The sequence below is a fragment of the Elgaria multicarinata genome, chromosome 1 (genome assembly GCF_023053635.1).
Source record: "Elgaria multicarinata webbii isolate HBS135686 ecotype San Diego chromosome 1, rElgMul1.1.pri, whole genome shotgun sequence".
Taxonomy (NCBI): Eukaryota; Metazoa; Chordata; class Lepidosauria; order Squamata; family Anguidae; genus Elgaria; species Elgaria multicarinata.
The window spans coordinates 164,507,567-164,521,308 of NC_086171.1; the positions used below are offsets into that span (position 1 = coordinate 164,507,567).

Here is a 13,742-nt window from a genome sequence, read left to right on the forward strand (position 1 = left end):
CGGCGCATGCTCGCATACTCCCATGGATCCAAGATGGCAGACACAGGGACCGGCGGCTCTAGTGGCTCAGGCACGGTAAGGGTGGGTTCCGGGAGAGGGATTCCCCCCTCCTTTTTCTGGCGCGACCAGCCCGTTTGCAGTCGTGCGACCGGCTGTCTGTGGCGGGCCCACTCGGAATGGTGGGAAGCCTCGAGCAGAGGGCCTGGTTAGGACTGGGGAGTCTCAGCAGTCGGGCGGCTGCCTGGCCCTGGGTTTGCGGGGCTGCCTTGATTCCGATTGGCCGCGAGAGCCGCCGTTCTCCTTCCAACCCTTCTGAATGGACGTGGAGACGGGTTCGGTTCATGGGCGCTGCTGTTGACGTGGGGGCGGTTCTTCGGCTGTCTGCACTTGCAGAAAGCGAGATAGCTTCGCTGCAGGCCGGAGGCCGCCCCGGACAGGCACGGGACGCTATACCGGTTTCTTAAATTAGGGAATCTGTGTGTACAAATGCGGAGGAGGCCGCGTCTGAAACCCCAACATTCCTTTCCCCCGTTTTAGTTTCCAGATCTTAAGGACAGGGGCACACTCTCAACCCTCTTTTCACCCACAAGGATGAGGACTGCTTCCCCACTCCATTTAGACACACACACACACACACAAATGAAAACTGCTGTGTTCATATTAGTGCCCCAGTTTACAAAACTGGGGCGTTGGAGACTTCCTTATATGCACAGCATCTACGTTTATCTCCAGGTTTTTAAAATATAAAGACCGCCTAGATGAACTCCTCTTTTGTTTTCCACCAACCAAGGAACCTGTCTGGTTCGCCCAAGATGGAGGCATTTTTGAATTAATAGCTGGATCATATAATTTCAAAAATGGAGGATCAACAATTGTCTAGGACTTGCTTGTTCGCATTGGTCCGAGGGGCACGGAAACCTGAAACACTCGCATCACCTGACGGAGCCCAATGTGAATGTCTGCAAACCCTCCTCCAGGTCAGTTAGAATCCTAAACACACTCATCTGGGAGTAAGCCTCATTGAACAGAGTAAGGTTTACTTCTGAGTAATCATGCATAGGAGTGTGGTCGTGGCTAACAATTAGGCATGCTAACTACAATGTCTAATCAGACCCCCTTTTTTTGTAACATTTTGCTTGATGAAGAGATCTAGAGATTTCAAAAGCTTGCACATTTTTCGTGTTCTCTGAGTTGATCTAATAAAGGTATTGCACTACATGGATTTTGAAATTTTACTTATATGAACGTATGAAGCAGTCTTATACTGAATCAAACTGTCCATCTTGCCCAATATGATCTACCTTTGACTGCTCTCCAAGGTCTCAGGCAGTGGGGGAGAGGCTATATCCAGATCTGGTACTTGAGATTTTTTTTAACTGGAGATGCCAGGCGTGTCACCTTGTGATTAAAATGTAGTTGAGCTACCCTGAGTAAGCTCCGTTCCCTTAATTAGCAAGGAAGTTTTCAGATTGCTACTAATAATGGTTAGCTGCATTATATGGGTGGATTTAGAGGTGGGCAATGTATGGCCCTTCACATGTTCTGGCTTACAACTCCAATCATCCTGTACCATTGGCTATGTTATCTAGGGCTGATGGGAGTTGTAAGCCAGAACATCTGGATGGTCTCAGGTTTTCCACCCCTGCATTAGAGATTTGGTTTTAGCAGATGAATCTGTGTCACACGTAATATCTTGAAGTCCATACAACTAATAAAAATTAAGCTTCCCTATGTTAGCAACCATGTTATCCTGACTACATATGTATAAGAACCAATTTCAAACTTCCTAGTTGAGTTCATGCAACTTGAGGAATGGAACGGGAATGAAAAATGGGGATGAGCCAAAGTTCTTTAATGTAAAAGTAAGGGGGAATGAGATTTGGAGCAGGACAGCGTGCAAATATTTAAAAGAATGCCAGAGGTAAGGAAGGGGAGTGTTTGTTCATGATGGCAGCTTCCATTGGTTGGTGCTCATTACTTCCTCGCTTCTACCTCTGCTTTTCAGGTGCTGAAGCCAGAATGAAAACAGCCAGCCTGACTATTCAGGGGCACTGGCTTCCACAATTCAGGGCTGTTTTCCAACTGGAAAAAAACACAATGCAGCCTTCTTCAACCTAGTGCCCTCCAGATGTTTTGGTCTTCAACTTCCATCATCACAAGCCAGCGGTCAGGAATCCTGGGAGTTGTAGTCCAAAACATCCGCAAGGCACCAGATTGAGGAAAGCTAATATAGGGACAGTTCCTGTCAGTTCTAGTTTTAGTAGAGGGAGATCCACTAGCACAGCTGCTGCCATAATGTTGTGTTGTTCCAGCTGGGGAAACCATGATGCTTTATTGGGGCTGATGTCTGCTTATCCTTCTAGCCATGGCAGTTGTCCATGTACCTGCTCTCCTGATCTTGGCAGTAGAAGAGTAAGAAGAGTGATGATACTGTAGCAAAGTGTTGTGGTTCCCAAGTCAGACCCAAGTCATAGAGGGACAGCAGTTGTAATCTCTTCATGCTTCTACTGCCTTCTCCAGTGATCTGATGCCTGCACATACAGCAACCGTAATTCTAATTCTACAGATATAGAAACTGAGGGCACTGTTAGAATTGGGTCATGAGAACACATGTTGGATGCTTGGACAAGGATTTGTTTGAGTCATGTTTAGAAGTAACCAGGCATTGTTCTTGGCAACTCTGCGTACTCCTAGTTTATGTGCTCCCTTTACCCATCACATCCTTTTTCATGCTTGGGTTCTCTTTCGACAGCGTTCAGGTGGTAAACACTCTACCACCCCAGCAGATAATTACTATTTGGCTCGTAGAAGGACCCTCCAGGTGGTGGTCAGCTCATTGCTGACAGAGGCTGGGTTTGAGAGTGCTGAGAAGGCTGCTGTGGAAACCATGACAGAAATGCTTCAGAGCTGTGAGTATAAAAGCAGTGCAGTTTCCCCAGTAATGTCCTTTAAAACAAAACCAAAAAAAAAAAAAAAACCCGACACCAAAGACAATAACAAACACAGGCATTTCTGCTGTAGGAAATAACCACAACAGGTTCTCTGCTTCTGAAGATGCCTTTGATCCTAGAGGGTACTACATAGCCATCATGACTAGTAGCAATTGATTGCCTTACCCTCCACGAATTTGCCTAATCCCCTTTTAAAGATATCTAAGCTGTGGCCAACACCATGCGTTGTGGTAGCAAATTCTATAGTTTAAATCTGCGTGCTGTGAATAATCATTTCTTTTTTTCCTATCCTGAATCTCCCAGTGCTAGCATGAAGCCCATGTCGCCATGGGCGCTAGTGGTCTCGGGGCAAAACATACTGTTCCTTGACTCCCTCTGTGTCAGTCCTCCAGAGGCTGTATGGAGGTTACTTTCCTTCAACGCAACCGGGGACTTTTGGCTCTTGCTTCCTTACACTAGTCACTGCTGAATGACATTTGCTTCTTCCCCTCAAGCCCACCTCTTTCCCCCACATTTTAAAACCTGACTTTTCCCCAGGGCTGGTTCTTTTCCTCCTCCGCCATTTCCTCAGAGTGTTTGGCACCATCTCCACCACCATCCCTGCCACCAATATAGCCGCTCCAAGAGTGGGTTCAACTCACAAAGCTCAAGGCCCTCCCTCCATACCTGCCTTTGTGCTTTTCTCCTTGCGTGCCTGTGCAACACAGACCTATGTGGGAGCTGTAGTTCCTCGACTGCCTCGGGCTCCTGGCCATGGTGTGGAAATGTCCTGTTTGGCTATTAAAGTTCAAGCTCCAAAATTTTCTGCATGTCCACACTGCTCAATCTTCAGTTTAAAATAAAAATGAGCAAAATCGGTCTAGTAGATCTCAAGTAATAAGCCTTACACTACCATAGTCTTATATAAGGATATGCTTTATTCGATTGAGTTCTATTATATTATGAGAACTAGAACAATTAGGTTCTAGTATTATGAGAGAGTGAGATCAATGTTTCCATACAGTACATAATTTTATACACCTCTATCATATCTCCCTTTATCCCCCTTTTTCTAAATTAAAAAGACATTGGAACCATTCCTCACAGGGGAGTTGCTTCAGCCCTCTGATCATTTTGGTTACCCTTTTTTGCACCATTTCCATCTCTATAATATCCCTTTTTAAGTGCATTGACCATAACTATATACAGCCAGTGTGGTGTAGTGGCTAAAGTGTTGGACTGTGAGTCAGGAGATCTGGGTTCTAGTCCCCACTCAGCCATGGAAACCTACAGGGTGACTTTGGGCCAGTCACAGACTCTCGGCCCAGCCTACCTCACAGGGTTGTTGTTGTTGTGAGGCTAAAATGAGGATGATGATTATATATGCTACCTTGGGTTCCTTAGAGGAAAAAAGGTGGGGTATAAATGCAATAAATAAATAACTATATACGGATTAATTGCACCATAGATTTGTATAGAGGCCTTATGATACTGACACTTCTATATTCATTCTCTTTCCTAATGATACCAAACTGCTGCCATACATTGAGTCAATGTTTTCATTTAGCAATCCACCTTGAACTCAAGTTCCCTTTCCTGGTCAATTACAACCTGCTCAGGCCCCATCAGTGTATATTTGAATTTAGAATTTGTTTGGCCCCAATCTGCATTGCTTTAAACTCACCTACATGGAACTGTATTTGCTATTTTGTTTTTGCCACTCTGGACAAAAGTTCCTAAAAATATGAACCCCCTCTGCCTGTCCATGCATTATGTCTTCCTTAATATTTCCTTGGTGGTAAAGGGTCAATTTCTAAAAAGTGCCAAGAACTCTTCATTACATTACTGGGGTTCTAGCCCCCCCTTTCCTATGCAACCTAAATGCCAGGGAGGGTTGATGATGTCCAGTTATTCAGCTTCCTGAATTCATAATTGGGCTGATGTGAACGTTCAAGCGTATATTTCAGATCTTAGTCCTGTGGTGATCTTTGCTTTTCAGATATTTCAGAAATTGGGAGGAGTGCCAAGTCATTCTGTGAACATACTGCAAGGACTCAGCCAACCCTTTCAGATATTGTGGTCACCTTAGTTGAAATGGGTGAGTGCCAGGGTCGGTGCGTTACTCTTACGTGGCTGGACTGCAGGTGTGGGGAGGTGGGAAAGGGTTGCATAACCACGGTAGCTGAATGGATATGGCTATTATCCATTCCCCAAATATTCCCTCCTCATCTAGAGGAAAGTCCAGTCCCCATTCTCCTCCATGCCCTATACAGGGTGGATAAATTCTGCCCATTTGGGATTTTGGCCACAGAACACACAAGCACGCACATATATATGTTCAAGTGAGCCTCTCTGTCCTGATTCTTGTCTGGATTCCTCTCGAATCAGAGAGGGAAGCGCAATTTTGTTTGTTTGTTACATCAAGGAGCTGAAGGTTGCATACATAATCCTTCTCCTTCTCTGTTTTATCCTTACAACAACCTTGAGAGGTAGGTTAGGCTGAGAGTCCATGATGGGCCCAATGTCAACCAGTGAGTTTCATGGTAGATTGGGGACTAGAACCTGCAGTCTCCCGACTCCCAGCCCAACATTCTAGCCACTACACCGGCTCTCTTTTCAGTGCAGTGAATGTGTTGGAACTTCAGTGATGGATGAGGTACAGTGGCACTGTGGCTTGCTAGCACTCTTTCTTTTCATGTGTTTCAGGCTTTAACGTGGAAACGCTTCCTGCGTATGCCAAACGGTCCCAGCGGATGGTGATCACCGCACGTATGTGAGCTTTTGTCTAGGGTGCACTTTATTTCTTATTTCATAAGTTTCCAAAGAGGAAGTCTGGTCCAGTGGTTGGGAAATGTGCTCGGACTCTTTAGGATTATGCTGGGTCAACACCTTTTTAGCATGGCGTAATATCGACAATGAAGGTGTGGTTTCTGAAATTTCTATTTTTCAATTTGGAAATCTGGGCTTCATGAATCCCTTCTCGTCAGTAATTTACATAGATTGAAACTCAACTCAGTTCAACATTGTGCAATTATACATGGCTCTTAAAGGTGTTGCATGAACAGTATTCATGTGGTGTAATTAAGCAGCACATCTGAGATAACAAATGCTAAGCACACTTAATGGGGACTAAACTGTTGAAATCAATGGGATTTGATTCCATATAAATGTGTTGAGTATCTGGGTGTGACTTGTTTATTGACTTGCAGAGCAATCCTCATCAAAGAGCAGGGTGGATTTTCTGCCACTTCCAGCCTGGCTGACTCCCATAGAAATCAATTATTGTGTGTGTGTCTGGGTGGGGGGATTAGCCAGACCAAGGCTGGTGTAGCTGAGGGGCCACAATTCTGAGACTTCTCAGATGAATTCTGCATATCCGAAATCACTCCTGCCCCTGGAATGCCCCATTTCTGGGAACAACTTCCATTGGGAACACCACTGGCAGTACATTCACACCTGTAGAGCTTTCTGCAGGTTTAACAAGGGCTGTCAGGGTGGACATGTCCTCTCTGCTGGCAGAACTTTTCTCCAGGCACCCCCCCGCTCCATCGTAACCCTCTTCAGACAGCTGTCTGGGGGCGATTAAGATTGCACTGCTGGGCTTTGAATGTGAACAAGTTAACTCCCACTTCTAACTAACAACCTATTTCCACTTCGGCAAAGTCATAATGTTTTTGAGTCATCCCATGTCTGTAGATACATTATGACCCTGTTCCGACGATGCACTAAGCTGTGGTGGTTAACCATTTTGAGCTAAACATTATGACTCAGCATGTCATGTGAACCATGACTTAGCTTGTCGTGTGAACCATTCCTAACCACGCTGGCTACATAACTACGGTTTAAACACGCTCACGAACCATTTGCTGTAAAAGGGTTAGCGGCCTAACCATGGCTTAGTGTGTCATCTGAACAGGCCCACTGTAAATTAGTAATGTGTGAGCTAAAGTTTCATGTATTTCAAGCAGTTTTATATTTTATTGGCCACTTGAACAACTAGACCTGTATATTCCACGTGCTGTGATAAAGGAACACTTGAACTGAAACATAGTTCTAATGATTGCTGTGAGATTTGGGTTGCACTCCTATAACTATACACCTTTGGAAGTGAGCATCATTGAAATTCTTAAGGCTTCCAAGGGTATATGCTTAGGATCAGGTGCTGGTCATAGGTGTCTCTGTTAAGGACTACAGTCTTGATGTATTCCCAAAACGCAACAGGTTGGTTCAAGGAAGGGACCATTTCTGTAAAATGCACTCTAGTCTACTCAAACCACTAGGCTTGATTGGATGTAACCCAATGGCCCTTTGTGTCAGCAGTCAGCCTTCATTTATATCAGTGAGTCTATGTTTAAAAGTTGATTGAGGCCTTTCTTGGTGTGTACTTTTTTTTTTTTCCATTTAGCAGACGAGGAGCCAGTAGCAGAACTTATCACAATTTGTTTTCAACATGGAGGGCCACATTGCACATCACATGGGATGCAGGCCTGCTGTCAAAAAAAGCATCGCTGTGTTAAGCTCCCCCCCTTTCCCCTGTAAAGTATAGTATCACTTAACACGTGTTCCAAATTCATCATGTTGTCCGTTTCCCCATCTTGGTTCCTCCTTATTGGTTGAACTTGAGAAGGCAGTACATGATCACATGAGATCGGTGATCTGTGCTTTATGGGGAAGAGGAAGAGAATTCAGCATGGGGATGCTGAGTTTACATAGTTCTTTCTTTCCCACGAAACTGCCTATAGGGTACCCTGCTTTCATTCTGTCATTGCCTGCATAGATTCACTGTATCAGCTATGCTAAGTTGACAAGAACCATTGGATTGTCTCCCTGTCAAGCTGGGATTACAGCACTTCAGCAGAGGCACCACCATGACTGAATTTCTATTTCCAATTGCAGCACCTGTAACAAATCAGCCTGTGACTCCAAAAGCCCTGACGGCTGGCCAGAACAAGCCTCATCCATCCCACATCCCTGGCCACTTCCCAGAGTTCCCAGACCCTCACACTTACATCAAAACACCAGTAAGTAGGCTTGCCTTGCATAAAAAATGACCATATGTTGCCAAGATAGAATTACCTGCAGTAGCAATTGGCTGGAGCTTTAAACACAAGATTGTATACTGCATTGTCTGAGGCATTGTCTGCCTTTTTAGGATGACCATGGTGTTTGAATTCCACAGAGTTGTTCCTCTACATTTCTTCCTGAAAAGTGTCTTTTGAATAAGAGCTGTTGGCTGTCTACTGGATAGATGCAAACTTAATTACATTTGAATGACCGACTGGATTGCTCCCAGTGAATCTGAGCAGTAGATGTTTGAATTCCATGCACAGTCATTGTTGCCTCCTTCCCTTTGCCTTTCAGACATACCGGGAGCCTGTCCTGGATTACCAGATCCTACGAGAAAAGGCTGCTTCCCAGAGACGTGATGTTGAAAGAGCCTTGACCCGCTTCATGGCAAAGACAGGAGAGACGCAGAGTCTTTTCAAGGATGATGTCAGCACTTTCCCTTGTGAGAGATGCTTGAAATTGAAACTAGTCAGAGAACATTACTGACTTATTATTTATTAATTTAATTGCATTTATTTCCCACCTTTTTTCCTCCAAGGAACCCAAGGTAGCATACATAATCCTCCTCCCCCCTCGATTTTATCCTCAAAACAACAACCTTGTGAGGTGGGTTGGGCTGAGAGTCTGTGACGGGTCCAAAGGCACCCAGTGGGCTTCCATGGCTGAGTGGGAATAGAACCCAGATTGTCCAACTCCCAGTCTAACACTGGCTCTGACATTTATTTATTTTATTTATTTATTACACTTATATACCGCTCCCATAGCCAGGGCTCTCTGGGCGGTTTTCAGAAACTTGTCATTTGTCCATGAAAAAGTCACTTTACTTACTTCTTTACTACATATCTATACCGCCTCATAGCCAAAGCTCTTTGGGTGGTTCACAAAAGTTAAATCCTAAAACAGTAACATGCTAAAATATAAAATCTTTAAAAGTTTAAAACAGCATAAAACCAAAGTAAAACTGGAGTAAAACAGTACAAAATCTACAGCCGTGTAAAAACCTGAAAGTACATGGACACGTGTGAAAACACAACTGAAGTTCTAAAGGAAAGGAAAGGAACCTCTCGTGCAAGCACTGAGTCATTACTGACTCTTGGAGGGACGCCAGCTTTCGCTGACGTTTTCTTGGCAGGCCTTATAGCGGGGTGGTTTGCCGTTGCCTTCCCCGGCCATTATTACCTTTCCCCCAGCTAACTGGGTACTCATTTTACCGACCTCGGGAGGATGGAAGGCTGAGTCGACCCAAGTTCTAAAGAGGGCTTTAAAAACAACCCTGTTGTTTAAACCCAGTGGCCCGATCACACTGCTCCTAACAGTAAGAAAGACCGTGCAGGATGATCAAAAGGAGTTAACTCCAGAAGTTTAATGTTTACGGACAGCCAAAGCTAGCAAATGGGCTACCATTTTATTGAATATAAAGACTGCTTCTGCATAATGGTAAGGAGGTCCGTTGTTGGAATGTGGCATGAACTAAGTAGTCCATTCTCTCTCAGCATCAGCCTGCTGCCTGCAGTATGAGTACAATAATACTAACCTACCTGGTTTGTACATATTGTTCGTTTATTGAATGACATGCTTATCCTAGCCTTCCCCCCCAGTACCTCCCTAGCATTTTTTGCACACAAGGCTTCTGAGGGAGGCTAGACTGAGAGAGAGTTGCTGGCCTAGGTTCACCCAGTGAGCTTTATAGATGAATGGAATCTGAACTGGGTCTCCCTGGTTGTACTCTGATGGTCTGTCTCAGCCTTTCCAATCCTGATGCCCTTCAAATTATTGGACTTCAACTCCCATCATTCCCAACCAGCATGACTAATAGCTATGTTGGCTGGGAAGGATGGGAACTGTAATCCAACACATCTAAAGGGTCCCAGATTGGAGCAGGCTGCTCTGTCTACTACGCTGCCACTGATGTCTAAGGGAGTGTATATGAAGTTCTTCAGAACTTTAAAGTGCTAAATAAATGGTAATTTTATTATCATTACTATTATTCCATAATTACTTTTGTTTATTTATCTGTCTATTTATTTATTTGTTTTAACGACTTTATTGTTTTCTACAAAAGAATAGAGAAAAAAAGACAAGCAAAGAAAGAAAACATAAGAAAACGTCACACACTTTAACTAACAATACAATACACTACATCACATATGCAAAACATATAAGGCCATATTCCATTTGAGGCAATCTTCATGTCAGACATATAGGCTGTCAGTTACTTCACTTTAGCCATCCCAGTGCTATGTATTAACACCACAGATTATATATAAAAACCACAAACAAATACATCATTCTTTTGCAACTCTTGTATATACTCTATCAGAGGTTTCCAGTCCAATACAAATGAGGTGGTTGATTTTTCTCTTACTAGTGCCATAAGTTTGGCCATCTCCACCAGTAGTTATTTGGATATTTATAAACTGCCCTTCATCAAAAGATATCAGGGCAGTGAACAAAAAATAGGTAACAAAACGATTATACAGTAATAAAACAATAAAGGGCAATTTTTAAAAACCCTTAAATCTGTGGCTTTCTTTGTTATAGTAAGTTACCTTGTGTGCTTCATGCATTTTAGGCTGCAAAATCTGAAGAGTGAATCTCTGTATCTGAGATCATGTCTTCCTTCCTTCTTTCTCTCTAGTGATAGCTGCCAGGCCTTTTGCAATACCCTACCTGACAGCTCTGCTTCCTTCCAAATTGGAGATGCAGCAGATGGAGGAGACTGATTCATCTGAACAAGATGATCAGACAGACACGGAGAACCTCCCTTTGCACGTGAGCATGGTAGAACCCTAGAGACCGTTGTTTGCAATATGACATTGGCCCCCAGATTCCAGAAGCGTCGGTATTAAACAGCCACTGAAAGTATAAATGAAATTTTGCAACTGAAATACGTTGGGCAGATGTATTTTATTTACAGAATTCTGGCTGCAGAGTCTGTTTGGTATTTTCATGGAACTTCTGAGCATAGCTACCACCCTGTTGTCCAGCTGGAATCTGGCTTCCTTTAACTTGAGCCCGTTATTCCGTGTCCTGCACTCTGGGAGGATCAAGAAGAGATCCTGGCCCTCCTCTGTGTGACAACCTTTTAAGTATTTGAAGAGTGCTATCATGTCTCCCCTCAGTCTTCTCTTCTCCAGGCTAAACATGCCCAGTTCTTTCAATCTCTCTTCATAGGGCTTTGTTTCCAGACCCCTGATCATCCTTGTTGTTGGGGAGGAGGAAGGGGTGTGTGCCCTTGTTGCTGAACCTCTGATCCAGGCAGTCATAATTTCTGGTTGGGGCAGAATGTGGGCGGGATGCATGACAAAGTAGTAGGCTCTAGGCCTACACATGGCAAGATGGTGCTGAACATGGATGGGGGATCCATGTTCAGCACCATCTTGCCATGTGTAGGCCTAGAGCTGGATCAGGGAAAAAGTCTTGCAATGCAGCACTGATGGGCTGTTAAAAAGCAGCACCGCGAGACAGGGAACATTGGTCCAATTGCCTGGGGGCACAGAGATGCATCTACTCCATCACCCCCTTAGCATTCAGTGTAAGAGCAACAGGAGGGCTTTTTTTTTGCCTTCAGCAGCAACAACCTGTAGCTGAAGCTGCTCGGCTCAATGGTACAGTGACATCGCTGTATGTGCTAGGTGAGGGTGTTAAAACCATTTCAAGGTTTTAAATTAAAGGATGCCAAATCAGCCGAGATCAGGGAAGCAGTGGTTGCAAATGGGTCCCAATGTGCAAAAAAAGAAAAGAAAAATGAAAGGTGGCTGGGTTTACTACTACTTTGTCAAATTAAGCCTCATGAAAATCCATCCCAGTACTACCTTTATACTGTTAGTTTTACCCTACCCAGTGCCTGTTTACCCTACCCTGTGCCTGTTTGCATTCTCTTCCCCTCCTTATTGTTTTATTATGATTTTGTTAGAATGTAAGCCTATGCGGCAGGGTCTTGCTATTTTACTCTGTACAGCACCATGTACATTGATGGTGCTATATAAATAAATAATAATAATAATACCTTAATTCTAGGACATGTTTTATGTTACCCAGCAGAGGGCACTGCGCTCTCTGTGATGTGCTGATGTGTCTTGCCTGCTGCTTTAGCTCCTGCATGTCCTAGTTGTCTTCTGTCTTGTTTTGTCTTGTGTATGGTGATTCTTCTGCTGTGAACCTGACATTGTTTGTGTCTTGTCTTATCTTTCCAGGATGATTCAGGAGCTGAGAAGGAGAATTCATCAGTCCTACAGCATAACACCTCCCTTTCCGGCAGCCGAAATGGAGAGGAGAACTTGATAGACAATCCCTACCTCCGCCCAGTGAAGAAACCCAAGATCCGTAGGAAGAAGTGAGCTGTGGCCATTGGATGGGGTGGAATAAGAGGAAGCCTTTGGCCCTCTAGTGGTCCCTGTGCTGTTGAGACGTCGCATAGGAAAGGCAGAAAGACACTGCTGGTGGAGGACAAGTTGCAAAGGTGGTTTCTCCGGTTGGGTCTTTTTCTGCCCAGCAGTTTGAGATAATTTAAGGTGAAGGCTAAAACACTTGACCTGGAAGTGCTGATGGCAATGCAGATTGAAATCTATCCCTCAGTTCCAAGGAGCACCATGCTGTACCTTGCGGTACCCACCCAGCATTTCTTTGTCTTCAGATGCATCTTCTTTTTGAGGACTGCAGGCAGATCAGGAGACAATGCAGAAGTCTTCCTCCCATGTTGCCAGGTCTCCTGGAGCTCTAGAGCACGCATCATACCTCCTTTTTTGTTGTCTGCTTTCTGTACTTGTCCTGGGTTTCAGGCCCAGCCACCTTGCCAAATATGACATGCTTGGATGTGAGGTGGCCAAGGGTACCCAGCTGGATATCGACTGTTGTGCCTTTACAAAAACAGGCTGTTCAGAATCACACCGTTCACAATTTCCCAGTCTGTGTGTGCTTTGAGGCGAGGTTTTGGTCAGAACCCATCTCTGAGCTGTTGGTTGAGCTGAGTGGAAATTCAACCATGGCATCGGAGTGCGAAGCAAAGCTTCGCAGCAGATCTCCTAACTGCAGTGCTCAAGAGCAAATTCCACAAGACATTCACATCTGAAAGTGCATTTATCGTTCAGCATGTTGATTGTGGCTCGTCTGCCTTCACCTGGCTGAGAGCTCTTCGTTTTGAATCTTCTGGCTGCACTTTATGGCTCAGAGTATTAGATTTCTACTTCCATAGCTCTACAGCGGCAGTATTTCCACCTGCCTCTTGACTCCAAGTGATGTTTGCAAAGACTCCATTCCTGTCTGTGGTACAAGGTGGAGAAGAATTCAAGCAACATTTCAAGGGTCCTTGCTCTTTGGTATGTCATCTGTCTGAGGCATAAACAGGTTTTCTTGCACATAGAAAGTATGCAATTCAGAAAGTGCAACTGCTTCAATGAGGGGCAAAAAAAGACAAGAGCTGCAGAAAGCATCTTTTCACTGCTTTTTAAACTGACAGCAGCTGCAATTTAACAAAGCTTTTCTTAACTTAAAGCTTAAGTGCCACAATTATGCCATTCCAGCAGTTTGCAAAATAACCCTATGAACATAGCTGCTTCTTGATGTCATCAGGATCTATGGTTTTAGCATCAGCCAACCACAGAACTTTGAAATGAAAATAAGGGTATGAAAACAGCCCTGTTGCTAGCTTTTGAGTTATAAAAGATTGGCAGGTAGCCCTTGTGGTTTAGCCATTATCTCCTGTTACTCTCCAGTTGAAATGTAGGACATACATTCATCTATGGG

General features: G+C 44.3%; 2 protein-coding genes across 3 annotated transcripts in view; both read left to right on the forward strand.

Moving 5' to 3' along the window:
- On the forward strand, positions 1-13,465 carry TAF8 (TATA-box binding protein associated factor 8). 2 transcript variants are annotated; one of them, XM_063141905.1, is made up of 9 exons: positions 27-75; positions 733-977; positions 2,753-2,909; positions 4,930-5,028; positions 5,637-5,699; positions 7,827-7,951; positions 8,292-8,439; positions 10,636-10,769; positions 12,194-13,465. In XM_063141905.1, exons 2-9 carry the CDS (start codon positions 858-860, stop codon positions 12,335-12,337), a joined length of 990 nt encoding a protein of 329 aa, XP_062997975.1. In that variant the 5' UTR covers positions 27-75; positions 733-857; the 3' UTR covers positions 12,338-13,465. The 2 variants fall into 2 exon arrangements, with proteins under 2 accessions (XP_062997984.1, XP_062997975.1); XM_063141914.1 differs by lacking the exon at positions 733-977 and having other exon boundaries at positions 1-75.
- The window catches only part of LOC134409270 (acidic mammalian chitinase-like), a 22,110-nt gene continuing 21,567 nt past the window's right edge, over positions 13,200-13,742 (forward strand). Inside the window, exon 1 of the mRNA XM_063141927.1 lies at positions 13,200-13,315. The gene's annotated coding sequence lies outside the window, so the exon portion shown is untranslated. The remainder of the gene's footprint in view (positions 13,316-13,742) is intronic.

Bases quoted from the DNA above. Each gene is read 5' to 3' on its own strand.
- TAF8 (XM_063141905.1), top strand. From the start codon at position 858: ATGGAGGATCAACAATTGTCTAGGACTTGCTTGTTCGCATTGGTCCGA. The intron at 5,029-5,636 runs GTGAGTGCCAGG...CATGTGTTTCAG, and splicing joins GGTCACCTTAGTTGAAATGG to GCTTTAACGTGGAAACGCTT. The intron at 8,440-10,635 runs GTGAGAGATGCT...CTTTCTCTCTAG, and splicing joins TGATGTCAGCACTTTCCCTT to TGATAGCTGCCAGGCCTTTT.